The 16,537-nt window shown below is 34.3% G+C and overlaps 2 protein-coding genes across 4 annotated transcripts; one reads left to right on the forward strand and one right to left on the reverse strand.

The window, feature by feature from the left end:
• Positions 1-480: 480 nt before the first annotated feature.
• Positions 481-15,250, forward strand: LOC120465052 (uncharacterized). Its single transcript, XM_089131693.1, has 45 exons — positions 481-582; positions 661-713; positions 1,636-1,674; positions 1,942-2,050; positions 2,156-2,221; positions 2,920-3,003; positions 3,094-3,183; positions 3,309-3,368; positions 3,443-3,508; positions 3,612-3,698; positions 3,828-3,917; positions 4,061-4,147; positions 4,241-4,318; positions 4,845-4,934; positions 5,068-5,130; positions 5,237-5,299; positions 5,475-5,531; positions 5,679-5,753; positions 5,837-5,923; positions 5,993-6,070; positions 6,165-6,227; positions 6,914-7,003; positions 8,567-8,656; positions 8,739-8,828; positions 9,015-9,104; positions 9,255-9,344; positions 9,466-9,528; positions 9,626-9,685; positions 9,768-9,827; positions 9,996-10,061; positions 10,550-10,636; positions 10,722-10,799; positions 10,884-10,952; positions 11,108-11,197; positions 11,294-11,371; positions 11,450-11,539; positions 11,768-11,857; positions 11,966-12,055; positions 12,611-12,757; positions 12,919-13,008; positions 13,121-13,210; positions 13,366-13,491; positions 13,629-13,700; positions 13,808-13,843; positions 13,959-15,250. Exons 1-45 carry the CDS (start codon positions 510-512, stop codon positions 14,513-14,515), a joined length of 4,047 nt encoding a protein of 1,348 aa, XP_088987819.1. The 5' UTR covers positions 481-509; the 3' UTR covers positions 14,516-15,250.
• c5h14orf119 (chromosome 5 C14orf119 homolog) lies at positions 14,278-16,436 on the reverse strand. 3 transcript variants are annotated; one of them, XM_039654635.2, is made up of 4 exons: positions 16,246-16,436; positions 15,446-15,867; positions 15,178-15,352; positions 14,278-14,952 (listed from the first exon to the last, which is right to left on the reverse strand). In XM_039654635.2, the coding sequence occupies exons 2-3, from the start codon at positions 15,863-15,865 to the stop codon at positions 15,179-15,181; spliced, it is 594 nt and encodes a 197-aa protein (XP_039510569.1). In that variant the 5' UTR covers positions 15,866-15,867; positions 16,246-16,436; the 3' UTR covers positions 14,278-14,952; position 15,178. The 3 variants fall into 3 exon arrangements, with proteins under 3 accessions (XP_039510569.1, XP_088987273.1, XP_088987274.1); XM_089131147.1 differs by lacking the exon at positions 14,278-14,952 and having other exon boundaries at positions 14,973-15,352; positions 16,246-16,409; XM_089131148.1 differs by lacking the exons at positions 14,278-14,952; positions 16,246-16,436 and adding an exon at positions 15,959-16,172 and having other exon boundaries at positions 14,973-15,352.
• Between the last annotated feature and the right edge of the window lie 101 nt (positions 16,437-16,537).

Below are 16,537 nucleotides of genomic sequence, written 5' to 3' on the forward strand. Positions count from 1 at the left end.
TTAAAGGTGGTCATGGTGCAGTGGATAAGACACATGCGTTTGGTGTGAGAGACCCGGGTTCGAATCTACAGCGAGACACCAATGTGTCCCTGAGAAAGACACCTAGTTGCTCCAGAGGCGTGCGACCTCTGACATGTATAGCAATTGTAAGTCGCTTTGGATAAAAGCGTCAGCTAAAATGTAAAAAAAAAAAAAAATGTAAAGCCAGCTAAACAACATATTTAATATAGCAGAATAAAACTGAATGTACGTGATCAAGACATGTAACATGTTGTGACAGTGCAGATGATAAATGGCAAAATAGATTTGTGTCATTTGGCCCAAAAAAAGTCTTTGGTTATATAAGGAGTTAGTCAGAACTACTTTTAGCTAAGTCAATCTACCGAAGCTTTCTTCCGGCATGAGAGGTAAAATAACCAAGTAAAAATGAGAATTGGGCAATAAGGTCCAGTGCGCTTTCCATATATAAAGCACACAAGCTCACTGTAAGAGTACTTGCACACACAGTAATGGGGTGGATAGATAATCTCCTGATTTGTTCTTTCTTTGTGTCAATTTACCTGCTGACACAGGCTAAATGTGGTAAGCATGTTTCCTTTCTTCCAGAGTAAGGAATAATTGTAAGACACAGAGTGCATTGATATTTTGATTGTTATTTAGGTCCTGTGAATGCAGCCTCATCTATGAGTGATGAAAAAGACACTTCGTTTGTGGTAAGTTTCAAGCAACTGGTTAAACAGACATGCTTTTTTCAGATATGACTTCTTATATTGTCATATGACTTCAGTTTACAAGTATACTGAAGTATATGAATCAGTATACAATCACACCTTTTAAATGTTTGGTGTCGTTAAAATTGTAAAATGTCTTTGAAAGAAATCTCGTCCTCATAAAGGCTGCATTTTTTTATTGAAAATCATTTCATTCCAAATGTATTTATTTGTGTTATTTTAAAAATGTCATTTATTCCTGTGATGGCAAAGCTGAATTTTCAGCATCATTACTCCAGTCTTCAGTGTCACACGATCCTTAAGAAATCATTCTAATATGCTGATTTGGTAACATTTCTTATTATTATCAATGTTTTGCACATTGTGCTGCTTAATATTTGTGTAGGTACTGTGATACATCTTTGATGAATAATAAAACATTTTTTTACATGAAATCTTTTGCAACATTATAAATGTATTTACTGTCACTTTTGATCAATTTAATGCATCCTGCCTAAATAAAAGTATTAATTTATTTCTACAAAAAACACTGAACCCAAACTTTTATGCCAAGTCAAGTCACCTTAATTTATATAACGTTTTAGATTGTTTCAACATGGTTTCAGTATAAACATGAAAAGGACAGAATCAATTATGCAAACTTTATAAAAATATGAGATATTATTCAAATTCTGCTGTAAAGCAGCTCTGCAAAGACAACAGTGCCGTTATAGTGGTGTGTATAAGAAGTTTAACTGGTAGTGTAAATGGCTAGTATATAAATTTTTTATGATATTTTTATTTTACATTACAATATATACAGTATATATATATATATATATATATATTGTAATGTCTTTCACAGTGTAAAAACTAAACAAGGTCACTCATTTTAGTCTAAAGTAACATTTTCCACACATTTTAGGCACGCAGGGATTTCACCAGACAAAGAAGAGCCGTAGAGGTGAGGCAGTTTTAAATCTTTGTTTTTTGTATAATTCATTTTAAGGGGCTTGTACTTTTAAATGTATGTTGTTAAAAAAAAACTTTAAATACCTTTTTTCATTATCTTTCTGTAAACTACTAAGGATTTTTCAGGTATGTGAATTATATTTTATTCAAAACTATTTTATTCAGATATTAAACCAATTTGGAGATTAGATAAGTTTTAACTCCAGGCCAGTTCTACCAGCTTGGAGTTTCCATCCCAAAATATTGAACACCATGACTAAAAAGTGTCAGTCTTTCCATCTGTACTTATTTAGGCCTTCAGAAAGATCTTGACGAGATGAAGATTAAATGTGAGGATTCTTACATAGTAGCGAAGGATAATATTGATGGTGAGTCAGCCATCTTCATCTACTCAAACTTAAAAGTATCAACCATGCAGTTCCATCTTGCACTCATATTCATCTCAATGTTTATATCGGTGGACATGTTTTCAGGTTTTAAAAGGCAACTGGATGATCTTTTTAAACAAGTCAGTGCCACCAAGAGTCCAGCCAAGGATGGTATGTGGAAAATGATATGTATACACTGAAAAAAATTATTTTGTGGTGAAGTAAATACTACAGAAAAACAATTTTTCACTGTTTTCCAGCTGTATTATTTGCTCTATTTTATCATTGCTTTTGTTGTTAGGATTAGTAACTTGCCATTTTGTGACATCTGGAGTTGATTTTCTACTTAAAATGACACATTCAAACACAAAAACGATCCATCAAATGTTACCGTCATTGTGTATTGTCTACCAAGTATTGAGTTCTGCGTTCACACATGTAACTTCAGAAATGAATTTACGGTGACACACACTATATATATTGGTAACGTATACATGCCTGAGTAAATCATATACTTAAAAAGTGTGGTCTAATTCAATGTTATATTGTTTGAGTGAAATGATGTACAAAGAAATATTCAATATTTTAGCAGATATTACTTAACCTTTAATAAGCTAAATAAAAATGACTTCATTTCTTATGTTATTTTCACTTAACTTATAGTTAAGTATAGTTTACTTAATTCTATGTGTGAAATTTACTCAAAAAATATCAGTGCCGAAACTTGCCTTAAAAAATTAAGTAAATTTTACTAATTTTTTTTTACAGTGTATCTGCTTTACAATAATGAAATAAATCTCCTTTTTTTGTAAAATATTGTGAAAAGACAATAGATTGACACTTATTACCCTTGTTTTCCAACCATTCAGTCTTAAACATTCTACAGAAATTCATCGACATACAGGAGATGGATGCGATAACAAACACTGAGAGAGATGGCGCAAGGATTGAAAGTGCGTTCCAACAATACTATATTTTATTATTAACTTGAAAACCTGTAAATGTCCTGTGTATAGTCATGCAGGTATTTTCAAATTCAACAGGACTGGAGAAGCGTCGAAAGGAAGCAGAGAGAGACTTGTCAGAGATGAAGAAAGAATTTTCAGGAAGTGTTGAAATTTTCAAGCGTGCAGGTATAGATACACATGGAGCAATACCGCTGACAATGCACTTGTGAGCCCTTGCTCAATTCTTAACCAGCAGGACTAGTTTTTTTTTTTTTTTGTTTTTTTTTAACTTTTTTTGTTTTTTCCTCTAGTTTCACAGATAAGCTCAGAGACATTGAAAAGTGATAAGGCAACATCAACCCTTCTTAATGGTGTGTATGATGAAATTATGTATGAATAATACTTTACAGTCAGTTTTTCTCATTCTTATGTATCTAATCCACAGAATTAAAGAAATACCTGGAAGACAAGCTCAAACAACCTAAGGAACAAGGTGGCATTGCAAAGCAAGGTGAGTGTAACATGGATGAGAACAGTGGAGCCTGAAAACGTGGCATTGCAGTTTGAGTCTTTTCCTCAATAGATGACTCAGTAGAGTTTGTTTTGTTGTTTAGTACTGCGGATTGTTACATTGCAAATAGAGGCAATAGAACTAAAGACACGTCTCTCTGGTAAATATAAGATGCAAGTGCAGATTGATGGTGAGTGTTCAGTCTTTGATATTTACAAAATCCATATCAGGCTAGGAATTGTGAAGATGCAGCTGTGAGATGATCTGAATGGATCATTTAAATGTGCACAATCATTTCATCTCATTTAACGTTTGCCAGAAATTATAAGCAAACTGGCGCGCAAAAGTGGCCTTCTGTCAGATTTGAAAGAGGAGCGACAAGAGAGGAGAGAAAACATACAAAAAATTGGTATGTCATTATTCCGTTTTTTTTTTTTTTTTTGTAACTCCACAATAAATGTATAGCTTCTATAATCTATGTTATGTGACAAATAAGAGGTAACTTGTGACATCTGCAGCATTTCCTTCCAATTTTCTGTTATGGATTCACAGATAAACTCATTGCGACACTGGAGAAAGAAATATTGAACCTGAATGCTGAATTATCAGCACTTAAACAAACACTTGATCAACTTCTTGGTACTGGAATCAAACTAGTATTGATTTATGTATTATTTTGAATTTAGATATGGGAATCAATAATACATCCTGCCAATGACTTGTATCTTGTAGGACAGACAAAAATATTTCATGGGAAAAGAACTGAAGTAATTGATCAAATTGCCAAATTGAAGCGAAAAGATGAGTTAAGTAAGTTTCTTTCATTTTAACACACCTGATTCTCATTTTTCATGAATTATTCTATTTTGTGAATTCTAGTTTTACTAGGGGTGTAACTATATATCGTGTCTCAATATATCTCAATACAAAAATGCCACAATGTGTATCGTGACAATATATGTATAGTTAACCCAAAATAAAAATTACTGTGTTGGTCCTGATAATGGCAAATGTCTTATGTTACCAATAAAAAGTGGCCTACATTATTTCAAATATATAGTCAGTGACAGAGTGCAAGCATGTTTGTCTAAAATAATTCTCATGAATATTTGAACATTTTTATTATGGTGTCACCATTGTCCTGTACATTGGGTAACCAGCACCGCGTTCAAGTGTATTCATTTCCACCCCAATGTAATACCAAATTTAGCATTTTAATTACCAGTACATTTATTAACAAAATATATGTATCAAATTGTGACATGAGGGTATGGTTACACCCCTACGTTTTACTGTAGCATCATCAATAATATTATATTTTCTGTGCTATTTTTAGTTTCTAGAATTCTTACACTCCAGTTTGAATTTATGGAGGCGCTAATCACTGCCCAGGGACAAAAGAAAGCGGATAAATTTAAAATAGCTGGTGAGATCTGAATGTTTTTTAATTATATATACAGTAGATATCATTTTGATTGATTGATTGATTGACAGGCTTTAAAAAGAACCTTTAATAGAATTGTGATGTTTGTGTGTGATTTTGGGTTATCCCTTCTCAGATCTCCAGAAAGAGCTTGAAAAGGAACAGGACAGGGCACTTTATCTGGATTCTGACAACAAACGTAAGATTGATATCATAGGAGCCAACAATATTCATTGTATATTGGGGTCCTTATTCCAAAATCAGACATAGATTGTTGAGTGATCTGTAGTCTTTTCTACACCCAGGTTTACACAGAAAGCTGATCGAACAGACAGAACAATGTGAAGACCTGATGAATATGTGTATGGGTAAGACATTTTACTCTCCTTCCCTCCCAGTAAGTGACAGGAAGTATGAAAGCTTTGTTGACATGAAAGCAAACAAATACATTTGAAATGCAGATTCAGTTAAAAACATAAAGGTCCATCTCACGATTATTGTGTTGTGATTCTTATTTATTTATGTATGAATCATCCTTTCCAGATGCAGAAACTGTGGGTGATCAAGTAAATAAAATAACAGATTCAACCTCAAAGACAGGCAAGTTGAGTGAAATTTTAGAGACACATGGAATATAATATATATATATATATATATATATATATATATATATATTACACCCATTATTTTCAGTTGAAATTAATATACAGTTAATTTAATATACATGGCAACATTTCATTTCCACAGCCATCCAGATTATTTTGCTGAGCTTTGAAATAGACCAATTAACGAAAGAAATGAAAGCATCTTCATCTAATGATGGTATGTCTCTCTGAATCTTTTTTGTACAAGTCATTTTAGTGTGTAATAAAACAATATCTATTCTATTTTTGTACACACAATAGATTTGAAGCGAACACGGGACGGAAAACTCAAAGAACTGAAGGCGAAAAAGGAGGAACTTCAGAAAAGTGACGCTAGCTTTGTGAAAAGTGAGACTGGTTCTCTTAACATGAATATTTGCCATAAAGTTTTGTCTACTGATTGACTCTGCTTGTCAGTTCTTAAGGTGATATCGCAGATGGAGGAAATCTGGAAGCTACAGACCAAAGATCCAGATAACTTGAATCAAATCAGCAGTGAGTGTATACAGTACAGTACACATGCAGTAATTAGCTGCTAATGGGAAAAATGAACAGTCAAATATCAACTCATGTTCTATTCTGGTTTCAGATCTGCAGAAGGATCTCTTGAAACTGATTTCAGAATTAGATGATAAAATGACTGCAAAACCAAGTGAGTGGAGAGTTATGGTTCTTGTTAGGACCTAAGGCTCATGTTATTTGCAGTTATGTTTACTCATATTTGGCCAGTTTCACAAACAAAGCTTCAGACTAAAATGCATGTTTGAGCTGTTTTAACTGAAAGCAACTGTTTTTCCTAAGGCACTTTTATAAAAGGTACTTAAATGTCCTAATTGAACTACTAAGGCTTAATCTAGGCCTCGTCTGTGAAACCAGGCCATAGATATTTAAATAATAATACTTTCTGAAACTTTAAGGCCAGTTCACACCACAGATGATTACTATAAAGATGTAAAACAATAGCTGAGTCCACACCACAACTAAAATGATAACGGCACAAAAAAATTATATTGTTCGAATCACAACATTTTTTTTCCAACCGATGAACAATAAAATCATTGACCAATTAGAATCCATCCTGCTTTAAAGAGCTCAAGCATTTAAAGCAGCAGACAAAATAACTGCAGTGCGTACTTGTATTAAACAAAACATTATCATGAGTTTGTTGTGGTTGCTATCTTTTATAGGTGTGATCATTCGTGGTGTGAATGTGCCTTTGTGAGTATTGCAGTAGCTTAAATCAGTTCATCTAAATTGTTTTATAGCAAATTCATAATTTGTTCATATATTTTTGGCAGAACAATCAATAATACTTTTTTTATTTTATGTTTGTCTCAGTGCTGAAAATCATGGCTCTCCAGTATGATGTAACCTGGATAAGGGAAATGCTGAAAACAGTGACTACACAGGCTGAGATGAAGAAAACTGGTTGGCACTGATACTTTAAAGAACTTTTAAAAATGTTGATATTTCTTAAAGGGATCATGACATGAGAAATCAAATTTGCCTTTACCTTTTGACATGAGAGGTTTTTGTATCATTAACTCTTTCCCCGGCCGTGTTTTTATTTTTTTAAAGTTGTCATTTTGACAAAATTTTCATTCCCCCCATAATATTTGGCTGTATGAATATCTGAACATACAATATATTCAAAAGAAAGAACAGGGCCTTTTAAACAAACGTACACACACACACAAAACATTTTATTCTAGCTTCATGCATAATTTATTTCTTATCAACACTTAAATGTGGATAAGTTTCATTTAAAAAGCAACATTTTGAGCAAAAATCTGAAAAAAACTAATTTTTGAAGATGGAGATGGAGTAGGCTACATAGAGTCCATCAACACCTCCAAAGCTTCACAGTCCTATATAGCTCGTCCTGGGTCGACATTTCAGTCGACGAAATACTGTTTAATGTTGATGATCGCCTTAGTTTACATAAGCATTTGCTTACATATGATATCACTTGTTTCGTCTTCTTTTTTCCTGTTTTGATGCGGAGGTTCTGTACTCTTTCAGAAGATGTCATAGCGTCCCCACCCCACCGTATAACAGAGAAAACACGGAAATACTGAAAATTCTGTCAATGGCGGGGAAGCGTTGTCTCATAAATGAGGATTAAAACATCCTCTTCATTATAAAGCATTTGTTTAATCAAGCTCCAAAAGCTCTGTCTTGTTTTGATATTGCAGGATCTGTGTCGTCACACAGGCAAATACATTTGCATACGACTGCATCCAGAGCAAGACATCGACGAATAGTCATACATCGTCACACCATAGGCCCCGCCCAGTGACATTTGCCTACAATGGATATGAGTGTTGTGTCGGTACTCATTATTATAATCACTAATGCTTTATATACTGGAAACAGTATACAGATTTGCGATTCGTTTCTGACATAGTTTACGCACTAGTCTGTCGACAACAGGACAAACGGAAGAGTGAAAAATTTATTTTAAATCCCCTGGATCGCATCAGGGGATTATATGTTTGTTCGGAGCATATTGTTTGGTAAACAAGGCACAGTGTAATGGAGAGTTCACAAAGAAACTTGTTGAAAAAGGTGTCAAATCTGACAGCAGCAGCATCACAAGCCACAAGTAAATTATTACATGATGCTTTGTCTGTAAATCACGGTTTTATATGGATGATATGTTTTCAAAACACTTACTCGCGTGCAATAGGGAGTGGGTATTGATACTTATTCCTATGCAGTGACTTTAGCCAATCATAACAGTGGCTGTTTACTGACATGTCTTAAAGGAGCCGCCCCTTAAAAACTGATCATTTCAGACAGAGGGTCAGAATGAGGATTAAAAAGAATTGTTTTCCGCATACAGTATATATGGTTTGTTTGTTTTTGTGAAAAAAAAAAACTTTATTAACATTATAAGTGAACCTCAAAGAACTTAAAAAATCCATTTCATGACCCCTTTAATATTCTTTTTACATGAGCAGATTGTAACTGTACACTGACTTCTGACAGAGCTCCAAAAAGAACTTGATGACGTGGAACGTACGCTGAAGGAAAAAAACAAGGAGCTGGCTGCTGCGACCGGTGACATCAGTCGGCTACGTGAGTGAAACCTTTCATTTTGACATTTGAAACAGTAACTAAATGGAACTTTATAGCGACCATTAAAATGCTTGGTTTGCAGAGAGAGACATTGTTCTTCTGAAGAAACAAGTTTCGATGCTGAAAATGGAAAAGGACACAGTTGAACAGACTGCAAAGCAGAGGATTAAAGGTTTCCGTTTCACCCTGTACAGCAGTTGAAGTGGATCAAAACCTTTCATCAAAGTTATATATGAATTTTTAACAATACCCAGGACAACTTTGATTTGCTTTTTTGATCCACTTCAAATGTTGACCATGAATTGATTTTCATTATTATTCTTTCTTTGATTAAAACTTATTACTCAATCTGTCACAGATCTTGAAAAAAAACTAAAAGAGCGCAACAAGGCATTGGATGATGCAAATAAAACTCTGAAAGAGAAGGATGCTACACTATCACAACAAAGTAAGAGATTCAGCCAATCAGAAAATGAAATGGGTTTGCAATAATGATCAGGATTGGAAGATAAAACATGCATTTGTTGATTTGTCTGCCAATGTCCTGTCAGAAAATCAGATCATTGCTTTATAACATTTTAACCTCATGTCCCCCTAGTTACAAAGATCAATGATCTCATAGACGAAGCGAGAACCTTGAAACAGCAAGAAAAAGAAAAAGAATCGCAAGTTAATTCTAGAATAGCTGGTGAGTTTAATTCAATCCACGTAACCATCAGATACAACCTCCCTCACTTTTAACATTAAAGCATATACAAATTGGGCCTTTCCATTAATTCAAGAAACACAACTTGATGTTGTTCTTTTAGAACTTGAAAGGAAACTGACGAAGACAGAGGAAGAAAATGCCAAAATCCGTGACGATAATGAAAGTAAAACCCTCAGCAATAAAATCTTCAACAATATAGGGTATTTAAAGTCTTTGTCTAAAGAACAATTTCCCTTCTTCCCGATTCCGTCTCTCACTAGAGCTGAAAGAAAAATGTGTGGACACCGATTATTGCCCTGAACTCCAGGAGAAATATAAAGGTATGTCTGCTGTAAAGAGATAGTCCTTTCAGAACTTTTGGATAGTTGTATGAACAGGATACTTGGTGTCTGTGTGTTACAGAAATGCAGGCTGAATATAACGAGACCGTTTCGAAATTGAACGATGTACTTCTTCAGAAGGGTGAGTGAAGCCCTAATTTGTAATTAAATTAATGACAAAATTCATCACAAAACATTGTGATTAAAAAAAAAACACATCATATTGTGTAAACCTTATGTAAGTCTTCTTCACTATTATTTTGACACATAATTACTGTATCTCTCTCTCCAATGTTGTTGTCGTTTTCAGTTTTTATGATTAAAAACCTAATCGATGAAGTGGAGTATCTGGATAAGAAAGCTGCACAAGGATTAGGTAATGAAGGATGTATTTCTAATGATTCTGATATCGCAAACTGCAATACTTTTAGACATACATATAAAAGAAGTCTTTTCTGCTTACCAAGGCTGCATTTATTTAATCAAAATATACAGTAAAAGCATTACAATTTAAAATAAATGTTTTCTATTTTAATATATTTTAATAAAATGTTAAAATTTGAAATGTTAAAATTCCTGGCAAAGCTGAATTTATGTCTTGTTTTTGAGAATACTGTGATCGTTTTTGAGGATTCTTTGATGTAAGGAACATTCAAATAACAGCATTTATTGAATCAAAATATTGTAACAATGTAAAATTCTTTACTGTCACCTTTAATCAGTTGAATGTGCCCTTGATAAATAAATCTTTAAATGTGTTAAGTTCATTTAAAAAAAAACTTTACTGACCCCAAACTTTTGACATTGAGAGAGAGCTTTACTGACCCCAAACTTTTGACATTCACTCCATCTGGTTATTTTCAGGAAGGATGGAAGAACTGGAAGAAAAGAAAAAAGAATTGAAGGAGGCAATGCAGCAATTGAAGGCTGAGGGATCTATATCAGCCAAAAGTGAGTCAAACCCCATTTTTCTGAATTTTGCATCTTCTTTATTTAAAGAGAGACCATTTCATACTTACACAGTGGTTTGTTACAGCTCTGGATGTACTTCAGTTACTAACTAAGATATGGAAGCTGCAAGAAAATCCTGTAGAGAATTCAAAAAAGATTCACCGTGAGTTGAAACAAATCCATTTCTTCCCTTTAAAAGCATGTCATTCATTAGCTCACAATTAGTGATTTTCTTCTCTTAATTTAGAACGGGAAGCTAAATTAAATGGTTTGCTGACTGAGTTGCAAAACTCTGGAGAAAAGGGGCTTGAACTAAGTGAGTTTAATTTCATTTCCTTTTAAATTGCAATAGAGTAAAAACCTGGGGGTAAAATAAAATGTATAGCTTGAATGCAATGTAAGTCGCTCTGGATAAAAACATCTGCCAAATGCATAAATGTAAATGTTTTTCTTATAATTAAATTCATACAGCCTTGAAGATAATTTCTATAAAGGAATCAATGTCCAAACTAAAACAAGCACAAGGACAAATGCAAGAGGAATACAAAAGAGAAATCAATGGTAAGCCCATCTTAAATGCATCTATTGCTGATTTTTCATTTAAAATTAAAGGGGAAACAACGACTATTAAACTTTCTTTTTTATGTTGTTGGTCAGGTCTAAATAAGCAAATAGAGGACAACAAAAAAGAGATTTTGCTTTTGAAGACTAACTGTGATCAGTCCACTCAGCTGAGTAAGTTGTGTTAATTCCTATATATGTAATTAGCATTTTAACCCAGTATATTGTTAATAAAAACATGCTGCTTTCCAGAGGACAGGATACAACAACTAGAAAATGAGGCTAAAGAAAGCCAACAAAAATTGAAAAAACTACAAAAAGAATCAAAAGATAAGATTGCAGGTACGTTTTACACTTGATGTGCTATTAAGTTGTATTATGTATAAGTGTAATAATGTTGAGACTCCTAAATCGTCATTAGAGGGAATACATCCTTTGGAATACAATTACAAATAACTTGTGAAAATTAACTGTGGGAAATCAGAGTTTTATTAAAGATGAAAATAATTATGATGCTTAATAAACATAGATTTGTGTTATTAAATATTATTGTTTAATTTTTTTTCTCAGCGCTAGAGAAACAAATTAAAACAAAAGACCAGCAGCTGACAAACACTGAAGATAAACTCCGGGAGATAAATGCTGAAAATGCTGATTTGGGTAAGAAAAAAGATTATTTATCAAAAATATTGTTTGTTTCCATATTATATTGTCACCTACACATGACTAGTCATTCCAAGAATTTCAGTTTTGTGTCTTTTGTTTTAGTCAAAAAGCTGAACAGTCTGAATGATGACATAAAGAAAATCACAGAGGAGAAAAACAATGCACTACAAAAAGCAAAAGAAGAAATCTCCGGTATGACGACACTATAAAAACTATAAAAACAAGATGTGCTTAAATTCATTACCAAGTTCACTTTTCCAAATAGCATACAATATATGTTTGTATTTTAAAATGATTAGAGGTGCTGTTCTTGATAAATATATTTGGGTGTAAGCAATGGTAGTTTTCTGTACAGTGAATGAAAAATATACATGGACCCAAGCTTTCTTGGGCCAGTGGTTCCAATCAGAAAACTGCTTTTTTAATGCTGACATGCTGAAAGACGTTCCAAAACAAAGAATAAAAATGACATAAAACGATTCCAAGCAGCATGTGAGAAATAAACAATAGTGCTATGATGACGTACAGTACTTCTAGTCCGTGTGTAAATTGAAGAATGCATGTCTATTGGGGTTCTCTCTAATCCTCATTTCCACTGGAGACATTAAGTCTTCATGTGCTTTTAAATATTTAACCTCAAATTCTACTCATTATGTGTGCAATTTGCTGCATCATTTTATATCAAGGTTGAATCGATTTGACCATTTTGTTTTAAATTTCTCTAACTGCATTTCTATGCTCTGTCAGGTTTAAATGAGAAATTGCAAAGACTGGAAAATGAGCTTGCTAAACAGGGCCTGAACCTGAAGGAGAAGGATGATACCATTGCTAAATTGAAAGAGCTACGTGAAAATAAGGAGAGCGAGCTTGAAAAGGCAAAGAAGAAAAATGAAGGTCAGTGAGAAGAGATTCAAAGGGTTTTTGAATATGTGGTTCATAAACTGGGGAAAATTCAGAAAACTGCAGTCAAATTATCTACAAATAATGATGCTGCTGCAAATTGCACTCTTGATGCATCATTTTTTTTAAATCTTTTTCTTTTTGTTGTTGTCCAGAACTAGTGACAGAACTTAAAACAAAGTATCAGCAACTTGCTAAAACTGAAGCCAAACTTAAGGAGATAAATGCTGCAAATCAAGACTTAAGTATGAATCAAATATAGTAATGAATGACAGAGGTGTTCCAATATAAAATGTACAAAATGAATGCCTTATAGTAATTGATTCTTTCTTTCTTTCCTTATTTATTTTGTTTTAGTTCGGGAGCAGAAGGAACATGAAAAGAAACTAAAAAAAATCAAAGAGGAGAAAAACATTTTGCAAAAAGAATCACAGAAAGAAATCTCTGGTATGACAAAACTGTCAAAACACTCCAAGTCATGATAAAGTTCACATGTCCATATTTTTTTTTTTACACTTAAATTGCATTACAATGATTTGGATTTTATAATTTGGTCTTTTATATTGTATTCAAACCTTAAGACTGTTTTCTTGTTTTATCAGATTTAAAAAAGACCCTGGAAGCACAAAAACAAGACCTTGCTAAAAAGGACCAGAAACTCCAGGATAAGGACAAAGAAGTCGCTGAATCTCAAAAGGAGTTAAAACAAGAGAAAGATAAATTAAACGGTGAGTGGGGTGCCACTATCTTTTAGTACAGTCAGTAAACAATGCAAATAACATTTGGTCAGGGACCAAAAAACATATTTTGCATGTATCTGCAGAAGGAAATCTGACAGGTTTTAATATTTTCTCAATATTTATAGGTGTGGTCCGTGAGAATGAGAAACTTAGAGAACAACTGGTTGAGACTAAACAGAGAGTGGATGAACTTGAGAGTGAGATATTTCTTTTTTTCCTGAGCAAAACAAAAGGAGTATTAGCATTATTTATTATCAGAATTAACAGTGTGCTTTTGTTTCTTTTATAAATCTCTTTTTTCCAGAAACTATAGAAGAAAAAAAAGAACTTCCTAAGGAAGGTAAGTTTGTGATTTCAGTCTGGTTGTAATTTACACATGGAAATAAAAATCAATTAGTTACAGTCTGTAAAAATGCAATTAAATGGAAAAATGTCTGCCTGTGTGCCCATGCCAGAATGGCCAAAGTTTGACGCAAACACTGCCCACCGCAGACTCATCTTGTCAAAGGATGAGAAAGAGGCACGCACCTCTTTATTGGCTCAGCCTGTACCTGACACCCCTGAGCGCTACGACACAGCTATTGCAGTTCTGGCAAAAGATGGATATAATTCTGGAAAACATTACTGGGAAATTGAGGTGTTAGGAAGAAATTGTTATGTTGTGGGAGCAGCCAAATCGTCCGCTCAGAGAAAAGGTATTCTGACATATGGCCCTTCGGCTGGCCATTGGGTTATTCTGAAGAAAAGAGGCGGAACCCTTTTTGCCATTGCAGACAAGCCGATTGAAATAAACGTTCGTAAAACACCTTCTGTAATTGGGGTCCAGGTGGATTTTAAAAATAAAGAAGTTACTTTTTATGATGCGGAAAATAAATATGAAATCTATAAGTTCACTGGCAATGAGCTGCAGGGTAAAATTTACCCATATATTGAGACCTGCAGTGATTCTAATATTCATGACCCTCCCTTGATCTTAAAGCAAGTAAAATCCATAGATTGGCTCAAGCAATGATCTCCGTATATTAGGAGTCTGTTTATGTATGCAAAGAAAATACCCGCTGTTTTGAGATTTCGGATTGTAACGACTCTCAAGTGCATTCTTGAATGTCTTGCATCTTTCATTTTAATAAAACATTTACATTTGAAAAACAATATTTATCCTATATGTTGGTGTCTTTTAACATTTAAAAGGAAAAGTCACTTTCATATTGATCCAAACCTGTCTCTTTCTTTATAAAAGAAGATATTTTGCAAAATGTCTTTTTTTTTTTTTTTTTTTTTGTCCATACAATGGAAGTCAATGGTAACCAAAACTGTTTGGTTACTTACATTCTTCAGAATATCTTATGTGTTCCATAAAAGAAATAAATGCATACAGGATTTGAACAACATAACAGTGAGTAAATGACAAAATGTTAATTTTGAACTTGAATGTCTGGAGCAGCAAATCTACACAGAGGAAACATAAATGAAAAACATTAGTTTTTATTTTAGGGGAAAAACAACAACAGGTTTTTGCTTCCAAACATAAGATTTTTAAGAGTAAACAAGCACTTGAACTAATGGTCACATGCATACCAAGTTCAGCTTTTCAAAAAACAATTTAAGAGTATAATAGTCCATAGGAGACTTGATTTCAGTTACATTTTGAAGAGTGAAAAATTGTATGAAGACCTCAATCTCTGCCTGCTGTTCCAGCAACCCGGCTATAGAAGTATGCAACAAAGGTTGGGTCCTTTTCCTCCAAGCTGTTCAAAAAAGCATTTCTCTCCTCTTCACTCCATGAATCAAACCACTGAGTCCACAGTCTTAACTGGCATTCAAAAATGTTGGGTGGGCGATCATTCACCTGAAATTAAGAGACAAAGAGGATACCTGTGTTAACATACAGATCTGCCTACAAAGCATCTTTTGATATGGATGGATGGAAAAAATAAAACACCTGTAGTGTGTTGAGCTGGTCCAATAAACTAGACACCTTTCCAGGCACTGCCTTTGAGATCAGATCTTCCAAAAAGCGTTGCTTCTGAGCAGCGTTCCATCCAAAATACCAACCAAGTACACATCGTTGCTCCTGAAGCGTCACAAAAGACAGCGGCAGGGAGTTTTCTCTGGAGCCCATGTTGAGGGACGTGCAGGACAGAGCTTCCAGACGTTGGGGGACGATTCCTCCTGAGGCAGGGGGAAAGTCTGTGATGGATACTGGAGGATGGGTGGACCAACCTTGTCCATCGGACATTCCTAACTGTGTGATGGTGTGCTTAGAGACCTGTGTATGGGGCAGATCTTCCACGGCGGTAGGGGGCATCATGGATGCATCTGGTTGGCCCGAGCCTTGTAAAGCCTGGTGGAACCAAGCCATTTCTAAAAAGGTCAGAAAAAGGAGGATTTCAGCGTGCTTGATTTTGATGGTAGCCTACTAAACAAAACTACAGCGTTAAAAGAAACAGGTTACCTTCATGTTGAGCATTTCCATAACTTCATAAATAAACTGAAACACTAAATAAGGCACCTTCATGCATTTAACATAACGTTATATCATTAACTTACATCGGTTCAAAGGCTTCGTAAAACTGTTAGCTTTGCATCGTATCATCACGACTGCAGTAAGCTACACTTCTATTCACTTCCTTGTTAAGACACACAGTGCTAACGTCAGATTGCTAGCTGACCAAAACAAACGGGTAAACTCCGTTTTAAAACATTACTTGAGTCAGAGTGTCATTTTAAATAAGACATCACCTTTTCTTAGATGGATTTGTCACCTTCGGTCAAAAAAGCATGTTGTTACTCTCAAAATCGGAAATAGTTAAAGGGTAAATAATCTCGATTGAGTCGTGAAGCTCAAACGGAGCCGCTCGATGTGTTCTGTTCAATAAACCGCTCGGACACCAGGGGGCTGTGCATGTTATGGTTGTTGTGATGTCCTATTCGTGAAACGCACTTCGCCTCACTAGGCCATGATATGTGATACACACAATCTCAAGATCCGAAATTGCATCTATTATATTATAAGGCCTATATAGAACAAGGT

The sequence above is a fragment of the Pimephales promelas genome, chromosome 5, assembly GCF_988280905.1.
Source record: "Pimephales promelas chromosome 5, fPimPro1.hap1.1, whole genome shotgun sequence".
NCBI lineage: Eukaryota > Metazoa > Chordata > Actinopteri > Cypriniformes > Leuciscidae > Pimephales > Pimephales promelas.